Source organism: Nothobranchius furzeri, chromosome 19 (assembly GCF_043380555.1).
Source record: "Nothobranchius furzeri strain GRZ-AD chromosome 19, NfurGRZ-RIMD1, whole genome shotgun sequence".
NCBI lineage: Eukaryota > Metazoa > Chordata > Actinopteri > Cyprinodontiformes > Nothobranchiidae > Nothobranchius > Nothobranchius furzeri.
The window spans coordinates 21,157,625-21,179,545 of NC_091759.1; the positions used below are offsets into that span (position 1 = coordinate 21,157,625).

The window sequence follows — 21,921 nt, forward strand, 5'->3', positions numbered from 1 at the left end:
AGTTTAGTTTAGTTATTGTGTTTGCATGCTCAGATGGTGCTGAACATAAAAAAATGAAACGAGTGTTTAAAGTGTGTGTGTGTGTGTGTGTTTCCTCGCTCCTGCTGTGTTTTGTTTTTTCGTTTCCTTTTCTCCGTTCACATGTGCGCACGTCTCTTCCCAGCTGGCTTGATTGGTCACATGACCTGACGGAGGGCTGGCCATAAGCAACGCCGGGAAACCGCCTGCAGGAGAGTGAGGAAGAGCAGGGAGAGTGTCAGGCTGAGTTGAAGATGAGGGATGGGGTGGAGGGGGTTGGTGTTTGGGGAGTGGGGGTGTGCGTGCGTGCTGTGGGAGAGAAACTAGAGGCGGGAGGTAAGGAGGGAGCGGAGGGGATGCTAGAAAGATGAGAACTAGCAGTGAGGGAGGAATTCAAGGGGCATTACTGTCCTCGTCGTCTTAAAATAACTTCAGCATGTAGGTTCCTGTGAAACAATCGGAGCGAGACAGGCTTGTAGTGAGAGAGTCTAATGAACGGGGGGGGGGGGGGGGGGTGTTAGTGTTGTCTGGTGTTTGCAGCGACTTCTTCCGTCCCCTGCGTGCATCCTTGGCTGCGCTGCCACTGTATCTGCTCTGTGTGAAGTCTGTTTAGATGTGTGTCTGAACGTCTGTCTGCCTTTTTGTTTGTTTCTGTTTGTTTAAATGTGTGTGTGCGTGCGTGCGTGCACGCTGCCTTTTGGCAAGAGATGCAGCACTTACACTGGTGATGGAGATCATTAGGTATTTCCTGCAGCTGGGGAGGTGGTGGTAGTTATCTTGGGGAGGGGGGGGGGGCAGCAGGGTGGGTGGGATCTGAGTGGGTGAGAAGGAGGAGAGGTCACGGTGAAGGAGAGTGTGGGAGGAGGGGGGAGGTGAGGGTCCTTGTGTAAATGTGGTGGTGTGACTTTGGGGAGAGAGAGAGAGAGAGAGAGAGAGAGAGAGAGAGAGAGAGAGAGAGAGAGAGAGAGAGAGAGAGAGAGAGAGGGAGAGGGAGAGGGAGAGGGAGAGGGAGAGGGAGAGGAGAGAGAGAGAGAGAGAGAGAGAGAGAGAGAGAGAGAGAGAGAGAGAGAGAGAGAGAGAGAGAGAGAGAGATGGCAGGTCGGCCTCAGCTCCTACTTCCTCTGCTCCCTTCGCCTCAGAATCTCAGGCAACCCGGATTCTGTTAATGAGGGAAGTTTTTAAAACTCTGCAGGGATTGTTACGCTTCGTAAAGTTCAACAAGTTTTTTCTCCCCGTCATCGAAATAAAGATGGAAATGAAACGCAAACAGGGGCCCGCTCTGGAGCCACCTGTCCCGGTCGCGTCTCTGAGGAGACGGAGGCACAAAACACGGTTTATCTTTAAATTAATTTTGTGTTTCGAACGATTAAAAACAGGAAATCTTCAAATGACTTTGCAGGGATGAAAATACATGTACTTTGTGTTTATATGCATACAGTACTGTGCAAAAGTTCTAGGCAGGTGTGAAAAAATGCTGTAAACAAAAAATGATTTCAAAAATGGAATCATCTATTTTCAAAAAGCAGTGGATGAGATCTAGATGAGATGCCTTAACAGCGTCAGATCTAGCCATACGTGCACACAGTTGTTGAAGGAACTGGGCTGGTAGGGTGCTCCTGGAGAAATGACCACAGATCTTCTGTCTCTTCATGTAGTCCGGACACACTCCGTGGTGCTGAGATGAGGGCTCTGTGGGGGGCCACACCTTCACTTCCAGGACTTCTTGTTCTTCTTTATGTTCACGATAGTTCTGAATGACTTAGCTGGATGTTTGGGGTCACTCACCTTTCATTTTGTATTTTATTAAAAATAAACGATCACTTAAATGACTGAAAGTATTCTTTGTTTGCAGCGTTTTCGCACCTGCCAAAAACTTTTGCACAGAACTGTATCTTCATTAGAGATGCAAGAAAATATCAATACGCTGAAATATCGTCGTGTCTCGTGTTAGGATTCTGAATCGATGTGTCAACTTAATATTTGGAGAATTTACACAAAAGTCGACCGTATTTCTTTTGTGTGGTGCACTTCCTTATCCGACTGCTAGGTGGCAGCACTTCCGACAGAACAACAAGGATTCAATTCCATTCAAGTTTATTTATAAAGCGCCAAATCACAACGAGTCGTCTCAAGGTGCTTCACGCAGTAAACATAACAATACAGGTCAGTTCATTAAGTCAATCAGTAAAAAGTTTCCTATATAAGGAACCCAGCAGGTTGCATCGAGTCACTGACTAGTGTCCGAGTCTTTACAGCAATCCTCATACTGAGCAAGCATTTAGTGACAGTGGAGAGGAAAACTCCCTTTTAACAGGAAGAAACCTCCAGAGGATCCTGGCTCAGTATAAACAGCCATCTTCCACGACTCACTGGGGATCGAGAAGACTGAGTACACACACACACACACACACACACACCAAGCAATGTGTCTATGGTTACATTGTGATTTCTTAGTAAATATTCTATTTGGCGAGAGATAAACTTTATTGTATTTATCCTAGTGGATCTATAATTAAACGGGTAAACTAGTAGTAGCACATCCAACGTCAAGGAAAGCAAAAAGTTATTATCAGGAGAGGGAGAATGTTTTAGTGGTTAGCAGCAGTGTGCTAGACGATGGCCCCCTCCATGAGGCCACCACAACTCAGCAGAACATCGTTGTAGCTTCTTCTGGGGAGAAAAACACTTAGAGAGAAAATAAAGTTAACAGCTGAAATAGCAGAAAATAATACAGTTAAAGAGCAGATTGTAGAAGAAAGTAGTCGAGTGTGAAAAGTGGTCAGTGTGTCCTCCAGCAGTCTAAGCCTATAGCAGCATAACTACAGAGATAACTCTGGATAACCTAGCCTTTTTAGATGGAGGCACGTTGGAGGCAGGGCAAGGGCGAGCCGTCTTTACCGACTGTACACTCCACCTCCCTCTACTCCCCCACTTGTCCAGATTTAGGCTAACATCAGATTTTAACCGTAGGCCCTATCAAATAAAAAAGTTTTAAGCCTATTCTTAAAAGTAGACAAGGTGTCTGCTTTTGGAAGATCGTTTGACTTTGAGCATTGCAGAGAGTCGTATCATATACATCAATTCCTGATGAAGGTCTCTGACCGAACGCTGACCAATAAACTCCTCCATCGCAGGTTGAAGTGAGCAGAGTCTTATTTAGTTTATGCCGCTATTTAATAGAAAATTCTACACTTGTTGTTAGAAAGTTTTCTATTTCACTCAGTTTTTATTAATTGACTTAAAAACTGTTTTAATAAGAGCCTCTGGTGTTTCCTCATTAAGGAAAATGCATAATCTCAACTTTCAACCATTTTTGCTTAATTCTTTTAAACAAATGTTGTTTTTTAAGCTAATTCTTTTTGTCTGCTGTGTTCTACCCAAGTGTCTGAAGCATGCTCCATAAATAAAGATCGGTTCTGATTGATAAAACTAATCATGCACATGTATCTACTGGTGCATAATAAGGTAACTGCTGGTGACTCTCAGTGAAACAGCCTTTAATTAAACATCTTCAGCGCTTTAAAAATAAGGTGGAAACATAATTTCTAGAAGATCCAGAAGAAAAACTAAAACCACGTAAAACATTTAGTCGTTTTTCTGAAGAGTTGGGATTTAATTAAAGTTACTTATGGTGTGACGTTGATTATTGTTGCATGATTCTATGATGACGCCGAGCGACCTGGACCAGTAGAAGGTAGACGGCCGGTAGACCGGAATCTCCACTGAGCTGTTTTGTCTTTTCGGTGTTTTTCCGCCTCCTGACTGATTCCTGCCTCCGTCGCGGAGCGGCTGGCTGAGTCTGCCTGAGCTGCAGGTTGAGGTTGCATCAGAGTTGAGTTGATGTGCAGGAACGTCGCTCGGATGCCGGCTGAGTTTCCACACGGTGTCACTCCGTCTCCGAGGACCTTTTGACCCACTTCCCCCTCCCTGCATCTTCCTCTCCTCTGGACCACTTCCTCCACCTCACCCCTTTTCTTCTTTCACCCCCACTGTGCACACTTTTTCTTATCTGTCTAAACCTCTTGTTGGAGCCCCCCCCTCCCCCTCACCACCTCTCTTCCCCCCCCCCCCAACACTCACCCCCCCATGCTGTTTCAGTGCTGCTGCCTGTCTCTTAGCAACAACTGCACACCCGTTAGAGCTCAGTGAGTGCTTTTACAAACACACCCAGGAAAACACACTCCTATGTCTGCACACTGGCAGACACAAACACACACACACACACGTGAGCGTGCACGGCCACGCACACACTCATCGAGTGTTTCTGCTGGCAGGCCTGGGAGTCTGCAAGCCTTTGTGGCAGTGAGATAGATGGGAAGAGAATAGATATGCTGTACGACTCCCATGCACAGAGTGGTTGCGCCTTCCAGACTGTGTAACAGGACAATTGCCCAAACTCGAAGCTGGCAGGTTCTGTAGTCTCTCTCTCTCTCTCAACACACACACGCACGCACACACACACACATTCTGTGTTGCTGTTGGCTTTCCTGTTATTTCTGCACAACAACGCTGAAAACTTTTTGAAGAAAGTGGTAGCAGGTCAAAACTGTTCTAACAGCGTTCGTTTGAGACGCTTCTCTTCTGTGAAGCGGATTCAACAGATCATCATGTGGGAGCGGCGCGCACCGTCGGCTGTTTTCACAGAGACAACGCCGCGCTACGCCGCAGCGTGCTCCAAAACCCCAGAGCCATCCGCGGTAAAACTCACCAAAACGCCGCGTACGATTATGTTGCACCGGCGGCTGACGGATGCCAGGAGTGTTTACTTAAACAATGAACCATAGTGGGGATTGATCGGCTCGCATCTAAACCCCTGTCAAAATGCCCCCTGCAGAGCACAGAAGAGGGGCTTTTGCATGTGTGTCTCTGTTTCGTGTGCAATCGTGCATACGTGTGTGTGTGTGTGTGTGTGCACGTTGTGTCTGTCTTTATGTGTAAATCGTGTGTGGGTGGATGAAGCTGCAGGGCCACATTTGCATGTGTGTGTTGGTATGTGTCAGGGAGTGACAGCGTGTGCACACGCGTGTGTGTGAGCACATGTGATGCAATGCTTAATTAAAGCATGTGCTCCTCTCCTTCTTCCACAAACCGGTCAGATGAAGCCATAATTAATGAGCGCTGTTAATTAGGCGGAGGAGAAAGTGAGAACGGGAGAGAAGTCGGGGAGTCTGGGGGGGAGGGGATGGGTGAGGTTTAAGTAAGTGTGTGTGTGAGTGTGTGAGAGTGTTCATCTCCATGTTTGTCTGTCCCAGTTGTGTCATTCCTCAGAGCAGCAGAACACACCGAGGTTGCTCCGCATCATGTGTGCAGCCCCACAACACTCCCACTCCTCCTCCTCCTCCTCCTCCTCCTCCTCCTCCTCCTCCTCCTCCTCCTCTTCCACAACTTTTGCTTCTTAATTTTGACAAAAATTAAAAGCTAAAATCTGACAATTTGCAATCTTTCCTCGCTTTACTTCTGTCTTTTCGTACATTCCCACCCAGTTTGAGGTTTCTCACTCGCACTTCTTTCTTCTCTCTCTCTCTCTCTCTCTCTCTCTCTCTCTCTCTCTCTCTCTCGCTCCATGTCTCCCTCCTAATCAGAGCCATATGTTGGAAACGGAGGCAGAGAGATCTGACAATAGACGTAATTGTGTTGAATGTGGCCTGTGTGCTATAGTGTGGGAGCCAGCACGGCACATATCTGCTCACAGCTGTTCTTGTTTTTGGGATTTACGGGGACACAGCCACTCGGTGACAACCGGCACATGTGGTCCAGGTTTCGTAACACTTCTCTGTCCTCTCATCTTTTCTGAGTCCATACTATCTCTCCATAATTCCTGTCGTTGTGTCACCTTCATCTCCATCCTCTTAACACCTCTGGATTCTCCACCTCTCTGCTTCCCCCTAGTGGCAGCACTGGTTCACACATTTTTATTCCTGTTGCATCCCACAGTCTGGTGCTTTGTGAGGCGTTTGCCTGGTTTTGCCAAAAGGTGGCTGAAACTTTGCATTTTTGTATCTGTGACAGAGAGATTTTCATCTCTGCTCAGCTGTTTGTTTCATCCAATACTCATCGTTTTGATGTAATATTCTCATCTGCTCTATGTAAAATAGTAAGATTTGTTTGTTCTGAATGCATTTTATCGTTTACATAATTCAAAGTTGCTTAAATTTATATTCAGTAGTATGGGAATTAGGGTGGACAGCCCAATGTGCGCATCTGCATAAGGAAAGACACAAAAATGAAGCTAAAAATCAACTTAAACAGTTTATACTGCAAGTCATCCTCCAAAATATTTGTGTCTGGTGTGAGATGGTGCAGCCCTCTCCAAAATACTGATTCGAGTCTGGCCCAATTCATGCTCCGACATCATGTACTAATCTCCTATTCTCTTTTTCTTTCTGCTCCTCCCTTCTCCACACATCTTCACTACACGTTCTATCCCTTTCTCCATCTGTCTGTCTGTCTTCGTGTCCTTCCTTCTCTCGCTGTAGCAACCATGGACAAAAGACAGAGGCAGAGGGAAGAGAGAGAAGTCTGTGAGCTCTCCACTGCAGTATTGATGACCCAATGATCCCCTGCAGAACAGAGCCAGTCAGGCAGACCGAGTCAGGCTCAACTCAGAATCAAAATCAGTGCCACAACTGTTTGGTCAGAGCAACCGGACGTGCAGCATATGAATGGTAAATGGGATCTAATTCTGTAACGCTCGTCTGTGGGTGGCACCGTTAATAGAAGAGGGTGCATTACGGAGAACGTTTGTGGCTTGGTGCCAGATGTGTTGACGGCTCAATCACACAAGTACAATACCGTCTGCACTGCAAAAGTTCAATTTTTATGTTTATCAACCAGCTCTGGAAATGTTTAAAGTTACAGGTTTTAAAACTATAATCAGATTCTTGGGAGAAAAACTGAGCTGTAATTTACATTTAGTACTTTTACACTTTTTTGTAATAAAAGGCTGTAATATTATAAATATCTGGGTTCGTTTGCAGGACGCCGTTTGTCGTCTTCCAGTTTCACCAAATAAAATGATTAGGACTCATTTGACATGAAAAACCGATGGAAATTTTCAGCTCAGGTTTCCTGTTCTGCCACTTTAAACCTTTCCTCCAACATGTTCACACAAGTTTAATTTTACAGAAGAGTTACAAACATCTCAGCTATACACAGCACATTTAGGGCAACAATTAGTGTTCAAATGTACCTGAAAACGATGCCTTTAGCTTGTTAAAACTACAGATTTGTCGGTTTTATTTGACTCTGCAATAGTGGCTGCAATTTTTATGCATAACTAAGAATTGTTTGTTAAAGTTAAAGGTGCTGACGTTATGGTGATTGCTGTTTTGATTCCTCCCCTCAGCTGCTTGAATCTTCTGCTTTTACAGGTTCTTAGAGAAGAACTAAAGAGGGGAAAACGTTTACAAGCAGCGGAAAGCATCCCTCCACTTTCTGCCCTGCCAGCGGCAACACCGTCCACTGAATGAGCGGCTTGTTGGGTCGTCTCTGTTCAGGCCAGACTGGGGCTCCAGCGGGTTTCGGTGAGATTCAAACAGAGACGGGCTGCGTGGAGGGGCTAGAAGGACCTGAGTTATGGACGGGGGAGTTCACACTCCCAGGTGGGTTCCAGCGTCCTGCTCATGATGGACTGGCGTTATTGACCTCTGACTGCATCCTGCTCACCTCTCCATCTGCCCTGGCCAACGGTGTCCATCTACAGGGAAGGCTGGGGTGCAACAGCTACCGGCAGAAGCTCCCCAAGACCCGTATGACAGCTGAGGCGCAAACGTTTGCAGAGACGCTTCTAAACATGCAAACACATATGGACCCAGATGTGCATGGAAAGGCTTTTTCACATGTGGATAATTGTGGGCACGTGGACGTTAATGCTCACACCGGTTTAACAGACCCAGAGCTCTCCAAAACTCTTGCACCAGAGGTCATGGACCCAACATCGCCTCAGTCCTTGTCTTTTGCACTTGGCAATCATCCTGTCCCTACCAATCAGCTGACGGAGCCAGTCCTGACAGCCGAGGAAAAACCGACCAGTTGTCCCGTCCCTACCGGTTCAAACCCAAACACAACCTCTTTTCCTCTACCCGTGGAGACAGAAAGGAAGTATGCACTCCGTAGCTCTGGACGCCCTCGCTTCCCCTGTCACCTGCGCAAATCCTCTCGCTTGCAACGCAGCGTGGACGATGCAGAAAAAAGAGCGGGGAGGGAGAGGGGGGGAGAGGAGCGGGAGGAAATATTAGAGGAGAAGATCTGGAGGGTTAAAGAGGACAATGTTGCAGTTGGGGATAAAGTTGAGCATTTACCCGTGGAGGCTGTTGTCCCCACACCAACCAGCCACACAGATGTGGCTGCAGCTCCACCCGCACCTAAACCTGCCCCTAAAGCTCCAGCTAAACCTGTGCCCAGACTCGGGCATAGACCTGGACCCAAGTCCAGATGTAGGCCGTTACTGAAACCTGTCCACAAGGCAGCTCCGAAGAGCATAATGAAACAGCGACAGGCAGCCCAGGCCCTCCGAAACCTCGCTAACCCTCATCCCCCATTCGCATCTACGCCTTTGCTGGCTATGAAGGAGGAGGCTGCTGCGGAGTTGAGTGTGTGCCCCCCCAATAACAGCAGACGAGGGCGTTACATTGGTGTAAGTTCAATAACAGCATGCCATTCTTGTTTTTACTGTGTATAAAAGGGTGTTTCACCAATGCCCAGTCACAAGCTCTTCTATTTTTACCTGGCAGGTGAGGAAGATTGTGGTTAAGGTGCCTCGCATTCCTGTCAGCCTCAGCCGCCGACAGAAGAGCTACAAGATTTCTAATTTGGAGACGGTCACAGCGACAGAAAAAAACAACGACGGCAGTCTGGAGGGCACCGAGGCGATCCGGGAACCGACCGCCCTTCTCCGAATGAAGAACAACGGAAAGAGCGTGATGGTGATGTTCCCTCCTGGGGAGCTACCTGTGATTCTCAAACGCAGGCGGGGACGACCGCCTAAACAGCCTTTACCGGGAATACAGGCTGAGCCTCTGACTGCCGGGACTGTTGGTGTTTCTGAGGAACAGCCCAAGAAGCCTCGGAGACGACGTCGGACTAAACTCCCATGCCCATATCCATCTTATGTTAATGATACCAATGATGTGAAAACAGAATATGGAGACGTTCTCTCCAAACTGGCCTTTTTAAACCGGCAGCCCCCTGCCACCGGCCGCTGCTCCCCTCCTCGCTGCTGGACACCTAGTGAGCCAGAAAGCTTTCAAACGTCCTTGGAAAACCCTGGAATATCCACCCTGCTTCACAGGCTCACCGGGTTTAGGCGCCCCAGAGGTGGCAGAGGAGGGGGGCTTGGCAGAGGTGGAGGAGCAGCGGGGGGCGTGACGGGCAGCGCGTGCAATAAGAGCACTTTCAGTGACTTCTTTGAATCTATCGGAAAAAAGCAGAAACTGAACCTCCTGTCTCAGCACGGATTACCCCGGAAAAGGCGAAAGGGTGTGGGCGGAGGGGTGGGCAGGGGAGGGGGGATGGTGGGAACAGATCCTGGGGGTGAGAAAGTAGTCAGAAAGAGACGTTCAAGGAAAAACGGTGTATTTAAAGGGGGTGGGATGTTGGTGGGGGACGAGTGGCCCAACGGGGCCGGTGGCTGGGGGGAGGAGGGGGTTGTGGATAAAGGGAAAGGTCTGACTGGGTATCAGCAGTATGGGTCTTCGAGGGGGGGCTTTTCCAGTTGCGAGATTGGACGGGGAGGTGCCTACGGGACCCCGGGAGGAAATAAAGGGTCGACCAGCGAGGACTCACAAGGTCTTTTTGCCGGCTATTTTCGGTCCCTGCTCGATTCCGATAACTCCTCAGACTTATTGGACGTTTCCTCCTCGCAGTCCGACAGCCGCAAAGCTTCATCTACTCCCGGGTATGACCCAACCAGCTCCGCCGCCGGTCACAGTTGGTCTCCTCCATTCCCCAAGTGGAGCCCCAAAGGAGCAGGCGCGGGGCTGGAGGCCTCTGCGCAGGCTCACTGCTCCTCATCGAGACCACCGTACGGCGGCTACGGCAGCAGCCTGGCCCAAACATCCCCCACTACTTCTACCTATCCTAAATCCACTCCTCCTTCTCTCTCACACTCTCCTAGTTCTCCCCATCCATCCTCTTATGGTCACTACTCCTCTGGCTACTCCTGCTCTTCTCCTGCTGTTTCACAGAGGTCATCAGACTGCAGTTATTCCTTTGGGTCCACTCACGGCGGGGGTAAAAGCACACCTGTTGGTCCAATGGGCTTTACTAGCTACCAGGCAGCAGCCAAAAGAGGCTTTAGCGGATATCCTGCAGGAGGACATCCCTCCATGGTGAGGGGGGAGTCATCAGGACCCACATCACCCAGTGGAGGTTATATCAAAAGTAGCACCTTCAGCTCGTCTGTCCCAGAAGGGTTCAGGCAGTACAACTCCAATCAGTGGAGCTGCAGGTAAATGAGTTTGCTGTTCAACTTTTGCTCTCAAGGCAACACGATTTTGTTGGAAAAAGGCAAATTACTAATTAAAATGATCATTTACTCGTGTTCTTAATACATTTAGCTGGGGTCTCTAGCAGAAATAAATGTATTTTAAGTCGTACTTGAGAGAAACAAAGCTCCAGTGCGCCTTTTTCAGGAGTTGAGCTGAACACGGCAAGCTTTGGAGTCTCATTCCCTGATATTTGGACATCATGCCACTGATTAGCTAACAGCAACACGACTCTACCGCTAACTCTGTTCCGCTTAAGGTTGGTTTATGCTTGACGCGTCCACGAGGTCCGCACGGCTCCGCGCGGAAAAGTTGCGTCATTTTAACAACCACGCCCCTCCACCGCGTCTCCGCACGGCTCACAATTTCCGCAACGCGCACCTAGGAAAATTTCTAACCACGCGGACGGACGGACGCGGCAAAACATGGCGGACCGGCAAGAACTAGTATGGCAGAGGTTCGTAAATACAGACATTTGTATGATTCAGCTCTCAGAGATCACCGTGATCAACATGTTGTTAATAATTCTTGGAGAGAAATAGCTCGCACTGTCGGAAAAGACGAGGACGCTGTTAAAAATGCTGGAATGCCATGTTGTAAACAGTCATTTCTACTTCTACTATGGTGTAGTGTTGGATGCATGCCGTAGAGCTCCATGCTGCCCCCTACAGTTTGGGAGAATATTGGCTCACCGCAGAGACGAGCCGCACGAACCATAAACGCTGCGAGTTGTGAAGCGCGTTCCATCCGCGAGCCGCATCACCGCGCGGAAAGTGAATGCGTCAAGCATAAACCAAGCTTAACAACGTTGATGTTTAATCTCCACAAATAACACAAGCTTGGAGGAGTTTTGCTGTGTGGTGGAGTTGCTAATGCTAACAGTTAGCTTCTACTAACCCAGACATTCTCTACTGTTTCCTGGACGCTAAACTAACAAGTCGCAAGTCAAGATGGGTGAGTCGGGTGAGGCCGTGAATGTTAAGTGACAGTGTGGTGTAGATCTGTCAGGATTTTCTGAACGGAGCTTTTCATTGTCTGTTTTCTACCAGAAGCTGATGCGGGAGATAGATGTAGGAGACTATTTTCATGTTCAGCCTGCCTGAAAAACTCAGACTGATTCCACCACACAGCAGAACTCCTCCAGGCTTGTGTTATTTGTGGAGATTAAACATCAACGTTGCAGAGCAAGCAGAGTCAGTGGTGGTCATGTTGCTGTTAGCCAGTCAGAGGTGAGATGTCCAAATATCAGGAAATAAGATGCCTAATCCTGCCGTCTGAAGCTCAGCTCTGATCTAGCTCACTTCTGGTCCAAGAGCGCCAGAGCTTTTTTTCCCCCACAGAGATTGATTCACAAAGCATTCATTTTCACTAGAGACCACTGCAGATGTGTTGAACTAAAGAGTGAACAAAGATTCAAGATCCTTCCATAGACTGACAGTTGATTACGTCATTAAACTGCGTCATATATTCACATTTTTTCAAGATAAACATGTTTTACTTCCATGTTTTCGTACACCAGTTATACTCAGAACAGCTGTGTGTTTGTCTGCCTTTACTCGCTGGAGGAGAGTTGGTTTTCTTTCAAATTCCCTCGTAGCACGGAAAGAAACCGGGTCCACAGACTTCAGCTTAAAATAGTTCATTCAGAATCGAAAGTGAAGTGTTTCTATTTCTTCACCTGTTTTACATAATTTCCTAATGTCTCGTGCGCTACTTGTTGCATAATATCTGCGTTCATGTGCATGTTTTTCCAGACAAGCCTATGGCGGTTGGTCATCTGACGGCTTTGGGTCTCAGTATCATGGATACGGTGAATATGGCTCCAACGAGTCCAAAGACATCTTGGATATATCAAACTACACCCCCCAGAAGGCCAAGCGGCATCCCTTTGCTGAAAGTCTATCAGAATCATCTTCGGACTCGTCGCATCTTGGTTCTAGCGCCCCCGGTAGCGGGCCCAGCTCCACAGCTGGAACATACAAACAGAACGAGGCTGGGCCTGTCCCAGGACCAGGAGGAGGAGGAGGAGGAGGAGGAGGAGGAGCAGGCCAGTCAAGTCTGTCCAGCCTGGAGAAACTGATGATGGACTGGCATGAGAGTGCCTCAGGGCCGTCGTACAACTGGAGCCAGAATGTTCTAATCCAAGGAGGAGGAACCAGCAAACCTGGTCGTGGTCGCAGAAAACGGACCGAGCCCCAGTTAGAAAAAGAAGGGGGCTCTGCCTTACACTCTGACTCCCCGTCTAGTCCATCCCCAACGCCTACAGGTGGACCTAAGCGGGGAGGGGCTGGAGGACGAGGCAGGGGTTCCAGAGGAGGTAGAGGAGGCCTTTCCCCCTGTCAGAGAGAGCGTCCATCGGGGTCCAAAGGCAGAGGCAAAGCAGCCTCTACGTCAGTAGGGGGACCATTGTTGACGGCTGGAGGTCCTGAAGGGTCTGGGTTGTTCCAGGAGGGGCTGGATTATTACAGCGGAGACAGTAGCAGCCTCTCCCCCCTGGCCACTCCTAATCCAGCACCTCCTCCAAGCTACCTTCAGGACACCTGTGAGTACCCCTCCCCTTATTCAGCCCACCCCTCCACACCTTCCTCTGAAGAGAGATATCCAGCCTTATACCCTGGTGAGTCCTCCTCCTCCCTCTCCCCCAGTGTGTCATCTCCCCCTTACCCTCCCAAGCCTACACCTCCTCCTCCCCAGTCCTACCACCTTCTCCCCACCCGGACCTTCTCACCGTCCTGCTCCCCCTCACCTCGTCTAACTCCCCACTGCGGCACGGCGCTCAGTCCCTCTCACCGACCCCCAACAAAAGACTCCCAGTTTTTGCAGTACGACTCCCCCAGCTACTGCGGGTCTCCCTTTTGGTACGGACAGACGTCGCACAGCGGCAGCCCCAGCCCGCACTCCCACTCAAACGCCGCCGTGCACGGCCACAGCAACTCTCACGCTAGTCCGCACAGAAACGCGCACGCCAATCCGCTCTCGAACCAAACCGCAAACACGCACCTGCCTGCTCACGACGTACAACATCACGGCACACAGCCGCACGCAAACCTGAGCTCACACGCCAGCACGCCGTCACACCTTCAGAGCAACCTCCTCCCTCACTCCAACAGCACACACCTCCCCTCCCTCTCACACGCCACCCTCAGTCCCGGCCTGCACTCCACACCGGCACTATACGAGGAGCGCAGCCCACCCTCTGCCATGACCCCCCTCAAGCGGGATCTGACCCTTCACGCCATGAGCACGGGCCTCCGACAGGGTCCTCTGCCTCTCTCCCCTTACCCCAAACCCCCTCTGGACTCCTCGCCTCACCAGGAGGACACTAGTGGCTACTCCCTAACCCAGCAATCCTACCAGGGGATGGGACACCGCTACCCCTCCCAGGCTTCTCAAGGCGGCGGGGTGCTGTGCCAGCTCCTGGATCCAGCCAATGACGAGAGCTTCAGCGTCACCAGCCTGTAACTGCAGGTCAGTTTATTGAGCAATCAGACCCTGGCAGACATTTCTAGAAGAACTTCTATTAAACTTGAGAAGAATAGCTTCAAAGCGACTCTGTGCTACAGAAACTGGAGTAAATGTGTATTGCTGATCAAAGATAGTATGATATCATAAAAAAATAACATCCAGTGATATAAATCTGTTTTATTCAACATATTAAAGAGACTATAAAGAGATTTATTTGAACACCATGTCATAGTTTTCTCCAGTAAACAGCTGAGGCTGCTTGTGGAGCGCTGCCTCACACACACACACACACACACTGTTTTCATGCAGTCTTTAATCTTTAATCTGTGCAAATTATTGTCAAAATTAGACATAAATTCAGGAACTATAGCGTCGTTAAATGTAGAATATCCTTTTCCTGCATCTTAAACGACATTAAAGTGTTAAAATCTATTTGATGGACAAATACAGGCTGTTTCAGGACGAATAAAAAAAATGTATGTTTGAAGCGTTTGCATTAGATGGTTGTTGCTGCGAACGCACAACATGTGATCAAAGTAGCTCTTGATGCAAGAGAAACAGTTTGCAAAACCAGAACAAATCCAACAGTTTGGTGCAATCAGACAAGAAAGGAACCCTTCGGTGAGGTTGGATACATCAAAAGGCCTGGATATACACTTGATCGCAGGGTTCTTTCTATGTTTAAGGGAGAAAAAAACAGCTTAAAAACCTTAAAAACCCTTCAAGAATCAGAAATTTCATTATTCAAATCTACTAGAGAGGAAGTGAGTACAGAGGGTTCGCCACGAGGTGAGGCCCGTTCTTAAACATCAAGAGGAAACGATGGCCTGGATTAGACTTTTCCCTCAAAACATCTTAAAAAGTGAGAAAAGTTCTTGAACAGGGACCTTTGAACAAACAACTCTGAGATCAATCTGCACCAGAAAGACCTTAAAAGTACATAAAGTATCCTGTAAAACACTTGAAAGGGGTGTGATGGTGCAGAAAACAGATCCAGACGGATAAATTCTGTAGAGTTTGAGGACAAGTGTTCAACTTAATGCAGCAAAAGTAATAAACAAACTCGATGTGCAAACGAGAAATGAAAACGAACTAATCTTGTTTCAGTTGATCTCGCTGGATGAAAGGTAGAATGCACACTAAATGATAAAGAAAGCTTCAAAAGGAGTTTTCAGTTATAATTAAAGGTGTTCTAGAACAAATCTTTAGTTTGCAACTCTAAACTGTTGTTTGAGCACAGGAGCACTGATAAATGGTCAAAAACAACCCCATAATTAAGCCCAACAATGACAAGGCTGGTTCACTCCACCCATTTGGCAAAAACATGAATATTAAATCAGTTGCATGCTGATTGGCTAATTTACCCCAATGCCTCTGCTGCTGAAAGCAGCTGTTTATAGTATCTGGATAACTGAGTAGGTAAGCTATGGATCTACTCGGCATTTATTCAAAGTCTGAATATTCCCAGTACGCCCTGGAACGATATATGAGCTCGGACATTCCTCTTTGTTGTTTTCCTCTTGTCCAACAAGGATGCGAGTAGCAGCTTTGGGCTAGCCTTGGCAGTAGCTCAGGCAAGTGTTTGCAGGATCCTGGGCTAGCATTAGCAGTAGCTTAGGCTAGCACTTATGGTTGCTCAGGCTAGCATTTGCAGTAGCTCAGGCTAGCACTTGTAGTAGCTCAGGCTAGCATTAGTAGTTGATCAGGCTAGCATTTGCTGTAGCTTAGGCTAGCACTTGTAGTAGCTCAGGCTAGCATTTGCTGTAGCTCAGGCTAGCATTTGCTGTAGCTCAGGCTAGCATTAGTAGTTGCTCAGGCTAGCATTAGTAGTTGCTCAGGCTAGCATTAGTAGTTGCTCAGGCTAGCATTTGCTGTAGCTCAGGCTAGCATTTGTAGTAGCTCAGGCTAGCATTAGTAGTTGCTCAGGCTAGCATTAGTAGTTTCTCAGGCTAGCATTTGCTGTAGCTCAGGCTAGCATTAGCACGGTAGCTTAGGTTAGCACTTGTGGTAGCTCAGGCTAGCATTTGCAGTAGCTCAGGCTAGCACTTGTAGTAGCTCAGGCTAGCACTTGTGGTAGCTCAGGCTAGCATTACCAGTAGCTCAGGGTGGCTGTGTTTCAAGGTTAGCATTACTGCCACCAACATTGTTGCCTTCTAGAGTTCTACAACTGCCTAAAGTCCTTTACAATACAATCAGTCATTTACTCATTCACACACACATTGATGATGAGCTACATCACAGCCACAGCTGCCCTGGGGTGCACTGACAGAAGTAAGGCTGCCGAACACTGGCGCCGCCGGTCCCTCTGACCACCATCAGCAGGCGAAGTGGGTTAAGTGTTTTGCCCAATGACACAACAGCAGTGACAGACTGAGTGGGACTCAATCCCACAACCCTCCGATCATCAGACAGGCACTACTCTGCCACGGCTTCTCTGTGGCCGTTACGACATTAGTAATTTACACAGGAAAGCAGGTCAGAGACGACAGAGACTTGTTGGTTTCGTGCTTTTGTCACCCCAAGCTGCCCTGGTTTAGAATTCTAGAACCCCTTTAATCTCCAAAAACAGAATATTAATTTCTATTTTCTCTTCATATCTTGATGTGCATAAATCTGAGTCTGTGCTTTAACCTGGCGTTTATAAAGTAGCCTGAATAAATTTTACAGACCACAGCAATGAATTAAACCCTATTTTGTCTTATTTCACAATAAAATGTGCTTTAATTCTAGCTGTAAACCCACAGAGATACAACCACAGTTAGGAAAGTTTTCTTAGATTCTCAGAATCAATTAAAATGTCTAATACCATTTTTCTTTTCTTATTTTATTTCCCTCTGTGTTTGTCTTTTCTAGGCGCACTCGAGCCGAGCTTTTACACATTTGCAAACAAATTTTTTAAGGGGACTTCTTCTTGTGAGACTGAAAGGAAGGGTGAGAATTTAGCTGCCAGCTTTTGGACAGGAAAGCTTTAATTCTCCAGCACTGACAATCAAGATCAACCCTCAAACTAAAGCATGTGCACACATACACAGCCTACACACACACACACACACACACACACAGAAACGCATGCACAGATTACATCACTACCTAACCATAATCACACAGAAGTCGTACACGAGCACTCCGCGCTGGAACCGAGGGAACGGCCCAGAGGAGCCGATGGACGCTCATGGACAGAGACGAGCCTATCTCCTGGTCTCTCTGAGTCCCTCTGTGACACATGCAGTATCTCACCAAGCCTTTCCATTTCTGTCCTCTACGTCTGCAGTGTAAACAAACAGCTGCTTCCTCTCGCTTTCGTTCCTCCTTCTCTGTTGTCTCCCCCAGCTCTGACGCTAAACCAGCCGCCACTCGTCTTGTGCCCCTCCCCGCCTCCCTAATCTGAGCCACCAGTGCCCCCCTCAAGCCTCGCAAATGTCCCACTCTGTGCACTTCTCGTGTTTGTGTCCCATTAAGAGAAAAGTGGACTGAATCGGTTCCTGCTCTTCAGATACCAGCATCTGTACATATGACTTCAGCTCTGAGCCATGGGGGGGGGGGCCTCCTTTTGCTCTGGAGGCCCGTCATCAGCGCTCTGCCGTGCTTTCTGTGCTCCGACAAGGGGGGGTGGAGGACTGCAGCTTGGAGACTCAACATCCTGTGTTTTTGCTGTTTTAACTACAAGGGAGAGAGACATCGAAATTACACCACAGCCCCAAAGAGACTCTTGTTTTCTGTGTGTGAGTGAGAGACGGAGGGTGCGTTTGCGTGACTGACTGCAGTGATGCATGTATTTGTGAGTGTGTGTGCATATTTGTGTGTGTGTGTGTGTGTGCCTGTGGGGTCAAAAGGAGTGAAGCTCTCGAGACGACAAAGTCTTGGCGGGGCCTCATTCTTTCTTTCTTTCACTCTCTCCCTTCTTTTTCTGTGGTCTTGTGTTGTTTGGTGGTTTTTGTGATGACTTAAAAAAAAGAGAAAAGAATTGTATATCTGTCTGTTACATATCATGTACGTATCTGAGGTGCAAAATATTTAAATACACATTATGTTCTTGCCATTGGTAAATTTGTTTGTGTCATTCAAGCCTCTTGAACGCAAATGAGAGAGAGAGAGAGAGAGGAAGTAGTGAGTATTAGTTTTGGCCGAGGCTAACTGCGAGCGAGCGAGTTCAATCAAGGACACGATTCGACAGGGAGTGAAAAACGAGGGGAGGAGAGGAATGAATGATGATGAGACCGATGGAGAGAAAAGAAAGAAGCCAGACTGAGGAAGTCAGAAAAGGGGGAGTAGAAGAGGTTTTCGGAAAATATATTTAAAACACTAAATCCAGGTTCAACGTTTCTCATCCATAAAAGGAAAAGGGGGGGAAGGGAAAGAGCCCTCCCCGTTCTCGGCGAGGGGAGCTCGTACCGAGGATCTGCAGCTCGTGATGGTTGCAGATCGACTCTGGGAACAAAAGCAGATGGAGGAAGTTTACGGGCTGCAGATTGTGTTCAGTTTGTCAACAAGCTGATCAAATAGACTCAGACATGTCCAGAGGAAACGTGTTTGCTGCGACATTCCACTGTATGGCAGGTGTGTGTGTGTGTGTGTGTGGGGGGGGTGCTCTGTCAACACCACAACATGACAGCCAGATGGGGGGGGGGGGGGGGTATAGCCGATGCAAAAGCACATCTGCAGGTGGACGACACAACAGAAATATTCTATTAATTATCATCTTAACCTCAAATTTAACATCCAGCAGATGCACACGCGTAGGTGAGTGATCGTAGGACCAAAGACCACGACCACCCATCTAGGAGAAAGAACTCCTCGTTCTCAGCAAAAACAATCAAGTGCATTGTAATTCGGCAATTAGGCATGCCAAGCCTGTAGGGGGCAGTAGTTCCCCAAATTCTCAGCATCTTTCTTTAAAAATCATTCTTTAGAAGTGGAAATGGTAGGTGGTGGGCAAGAACCGTCCTCTTTATCGTCCTTTGCCTGTGGTCTTCTACATAGAAGCAGTAAAAACAAGAAAAGGAGAGTAAGCACGGATCACACACGTGATGTCAGAGCATTAGCATCAAGGGTGGTGATGTTAGCCTGACAAGCCATCCTATACATGTGAATCTTATAGTCTGGCCACGGTGCACTGATGGCTCTCAGTCGTGAGACGGGATCTATGGTTGTCTTTCACACTGTCTCCACATGCTGTTTGTGGCAAGGTGGAGAAACGAGGGCCCGGGCGGGATTCGATCCCCAGACTCCCGAGTGAGAGTCATGCGCGCTTACCAGTCAGCTAAAGGGACATCCCCTTAGCCAAGTAGCCAGGGCGCATGATCAATCGGGACGCTGTGACAGGATGCTCACCCTGTCACATATTGGACAACAAACAACGTGATGCATTTATCATTGTGGATGTCAGTCAGTGAGGCAGTCCACCATACTCGGTCAAAGAAGATGCAAATAGACATTGTTTCTAAGTAAACTTAAAGAGCAAGTCACCCCCTACCAGAGTATTACTCCACTCCCACTTCCTGTTTGAAAAATGCAACAAATGCTGTTGCCTAGCAGACCGAGAGGGCGGAGCCGCTAACAAATACACACACACACAGGCTCACAATGACACTGTGACATCATACAGTACCAGCTAACGTTCTGGGGTACCTCTTAGCCAATAGCGATGGCAGATTTAAATTCAACTGCAGTGCAGAGTTTTTACCCGACAACGGCACAACACTGACAGTTTTAGGCAGAAAATTTAAATTTTAACTCAAATGCACTAAAGTGCTTAACTACTGACGACACGTGTCTGCAGCACGATTAGACACGCATTTATAAAGTTTATCAGAAAAAAATGTTGATTTGGGGGTGACTTGCTCTTTAAGTACCTTTATCTGCTCTTGACTCAAAGAAAAGCCCAAGTCTAAAAAGTCCAATGTGGATGCATTTTAAATGACCTGTTGCCATGTTTGATTAATCAGTAACATCCCGCCCACAACTAGTGCTGTGATTGGCCCACCAAACCAATAAAGCGCTGTGATTGGACCGCATTGGAGCCATCTTCATCGTAGTTTTGCTCAGTTGCCGTAACATCTCGCCCACCTGCTGTGATTGGCTTGCCAAACAGAGCACTGTGATTGGACCACTAAGGATGTCAGGCATGAGGCAGTCCACCATAGTGTTGAAGAAGAACCAACAACCCGCCCACCAAACAGACAGAGCTGTGACTGGCCCAGCACCTGATTTGGTTTGAATGGAGCAAAGTTAGACGATCATTTTGCTTCAGCAAACTAAAGGCCTAGATTCTTGGCTAAACTGGGTAAAAGAATTGTAAATTTACCCCACAGACAGGAGAAAGCCAAGCTGTATCCAACAACAAAACGTAGAAAGGACCAGAGGATGGACACGTCCCCCTGTACTTCCTCAAAGTTACGTCCATGGGTTTACGATGACCATGATTTGTGAGAAAATTCCAACAAAAGTGTTTCTCCAGAAGTGCAAAAGCTAATTAACAAAAGCTTAGAGCAAAGTAAAGAACGTTAAACACAAAAAAAAATCCCTAAATTAACCTTTTATACATGTTTAGAAGATAAAATCACACGTCTAGAAGCGTGGTAGACCCATTTATACATTTCTGTAAGACATTAAAGTCAAATTAGGGAAAGATCTAGAGCTTCAGTCATAAGCCTAAAGCTACACCACTTATCTTAGATCGGCTTTTATGGTCTGTCTTTGAAGAGTTTTGTTTTATTTTAGGAAATTGAATTCGAATAAAAAGAAAAAAAATTAAGATCTTTATGGAATTTTTTGTAGATTCAGGAGCTCTTGTGACTTCAATCTTTTTAGTTATATTATTACTTTATAAAAGGCCATTTGGCTTTAAACAAATATGTTTATGTGTTTATGGTAAATAAATTAGCTTAACTTTCTATGTTTCTGCTTAAAAAGAAAAAGGTTGTAAATATGTAAATAATAGGCGCGAGTTTGTGATCATGTGTAAAACGAAACAAAGATATTTTAAAGATTTAGGTTATTATTTACTTATAGAATAACTTAAACAGCGTTTTTGTGTGAAGAGGGCGCACCTGGGGGGTCAGCGGGGGGAGGACTCAGCTGGGACTTGTGGAGGATTGCGGGACCTGCAGCTTTGTCCCTCCGCTCCAGAGTTACGGGCCTCCACTCCAACTCCTCCTCGCGCTCCAGCTGCTCCTCGTCATCAGCACGCTGCTTCCTACAGCCACGCGCTCCCAGGCGGGAGTAGAGGAGACTCCCGAGGAGTTCTTGTCCTCCATCATCAGCATCGAACCGGACCGGAGCTCGGGCCGACTTGGACCTTAGCCCCGGCGACCAGAGGCAGAGGAGTTCGGTAGGTGGGGACACGTGGGGCGGCGCGCGAGCGGATGAGAACGAGCTGCACGAGCGCCAGGTCGGTGCAGAACCTCCTAAAGTTTATGAATGAATTTATTTTAAGTGTTAAATCACATATTTAACAGCTGCTAATCAAACTTTTAACCTTTCTTACAAAAATGATGAAAGATATAACAAAGTTTTAAGTAACTGAGCTATAAAAACAGAATATTAGTAACGTATGCATTAAAACTCAATTAAGACAGTTAAGTATGCAGGTAAGAATCAAAATAAAATATTAGATGAATTTATTGTGACTGCAAAAGAGTTATTGAGGAATTTACTATATAAATGACTTGATGTATTAGATTGTTTATTTTTCACAGAAAAAGACATAAAAATGTTTTTTTTTTGAGTGGGGGGCTGATTTTCATTACTTTCAATGTGAATTTTTATGTAATTTTATAGATGTCAACATCACAGAGTGCATGATTCAAATTGACATATTTCCTGCTGTGAAGTCCTCATACAGGTGAGCGTTTTAAATTATTACCTGCATGACAGAACAGGTGAGGGCAAAGGGCCGAGCACTGCACTGACCCCAGATCAGAGAAGGATGACAGCTGTTCTGTCTTTTATGTCC

The 21,921-nt window shown here is 47.2% G+C and overlaps 1 protein-coding gene across 2 annotated transcripts in view; it reads left to right on the forward strand.

Annotated features, from left to right (window-relative positions):
- The window catches only part of ahdc1 (AT hook, DNA binding motif, containing 1), a 27,634-nt gene extending 10,677 nt beyond the window's left edge, over positions 1–16,957 (forward strand). Inside the window, exons 1-5 of one of the 2 annotated variants that reach the window (XM_070547545.1) lie at positions 6,521–6,683; positions 7,389–8,653; positions 8,751–10,465; positions 12,257–13,970; positions 16,821–16,957. In XM_070547545.1, the coding sequence (XP_070403646.1) occupies positions 7,484–8,653; positions 8,751–10,465; positions 12,257–13,964 (4,593 nt within the window). In that variant the 5' untranslated portion in view covers positions 6,521–6,683; positions 7,389–7,483 and the 3' untranslated portion in view covers positions 13,965–13,970; positions 16,821–16,957. Of the gene's footprint in view, positions 1–6,520; positions 6,684–7,388; positions 8,654–8,750; positions 10,466–12,256; positions 13,971–16,820 lie in introns of those variants that run through there. The other variant, XM_070547546.1, reaches the window with a different exon arrangement.
- The last annotated feature ends 4,964 nt before the right edge of the window (positions 16,958–21,921 follow it).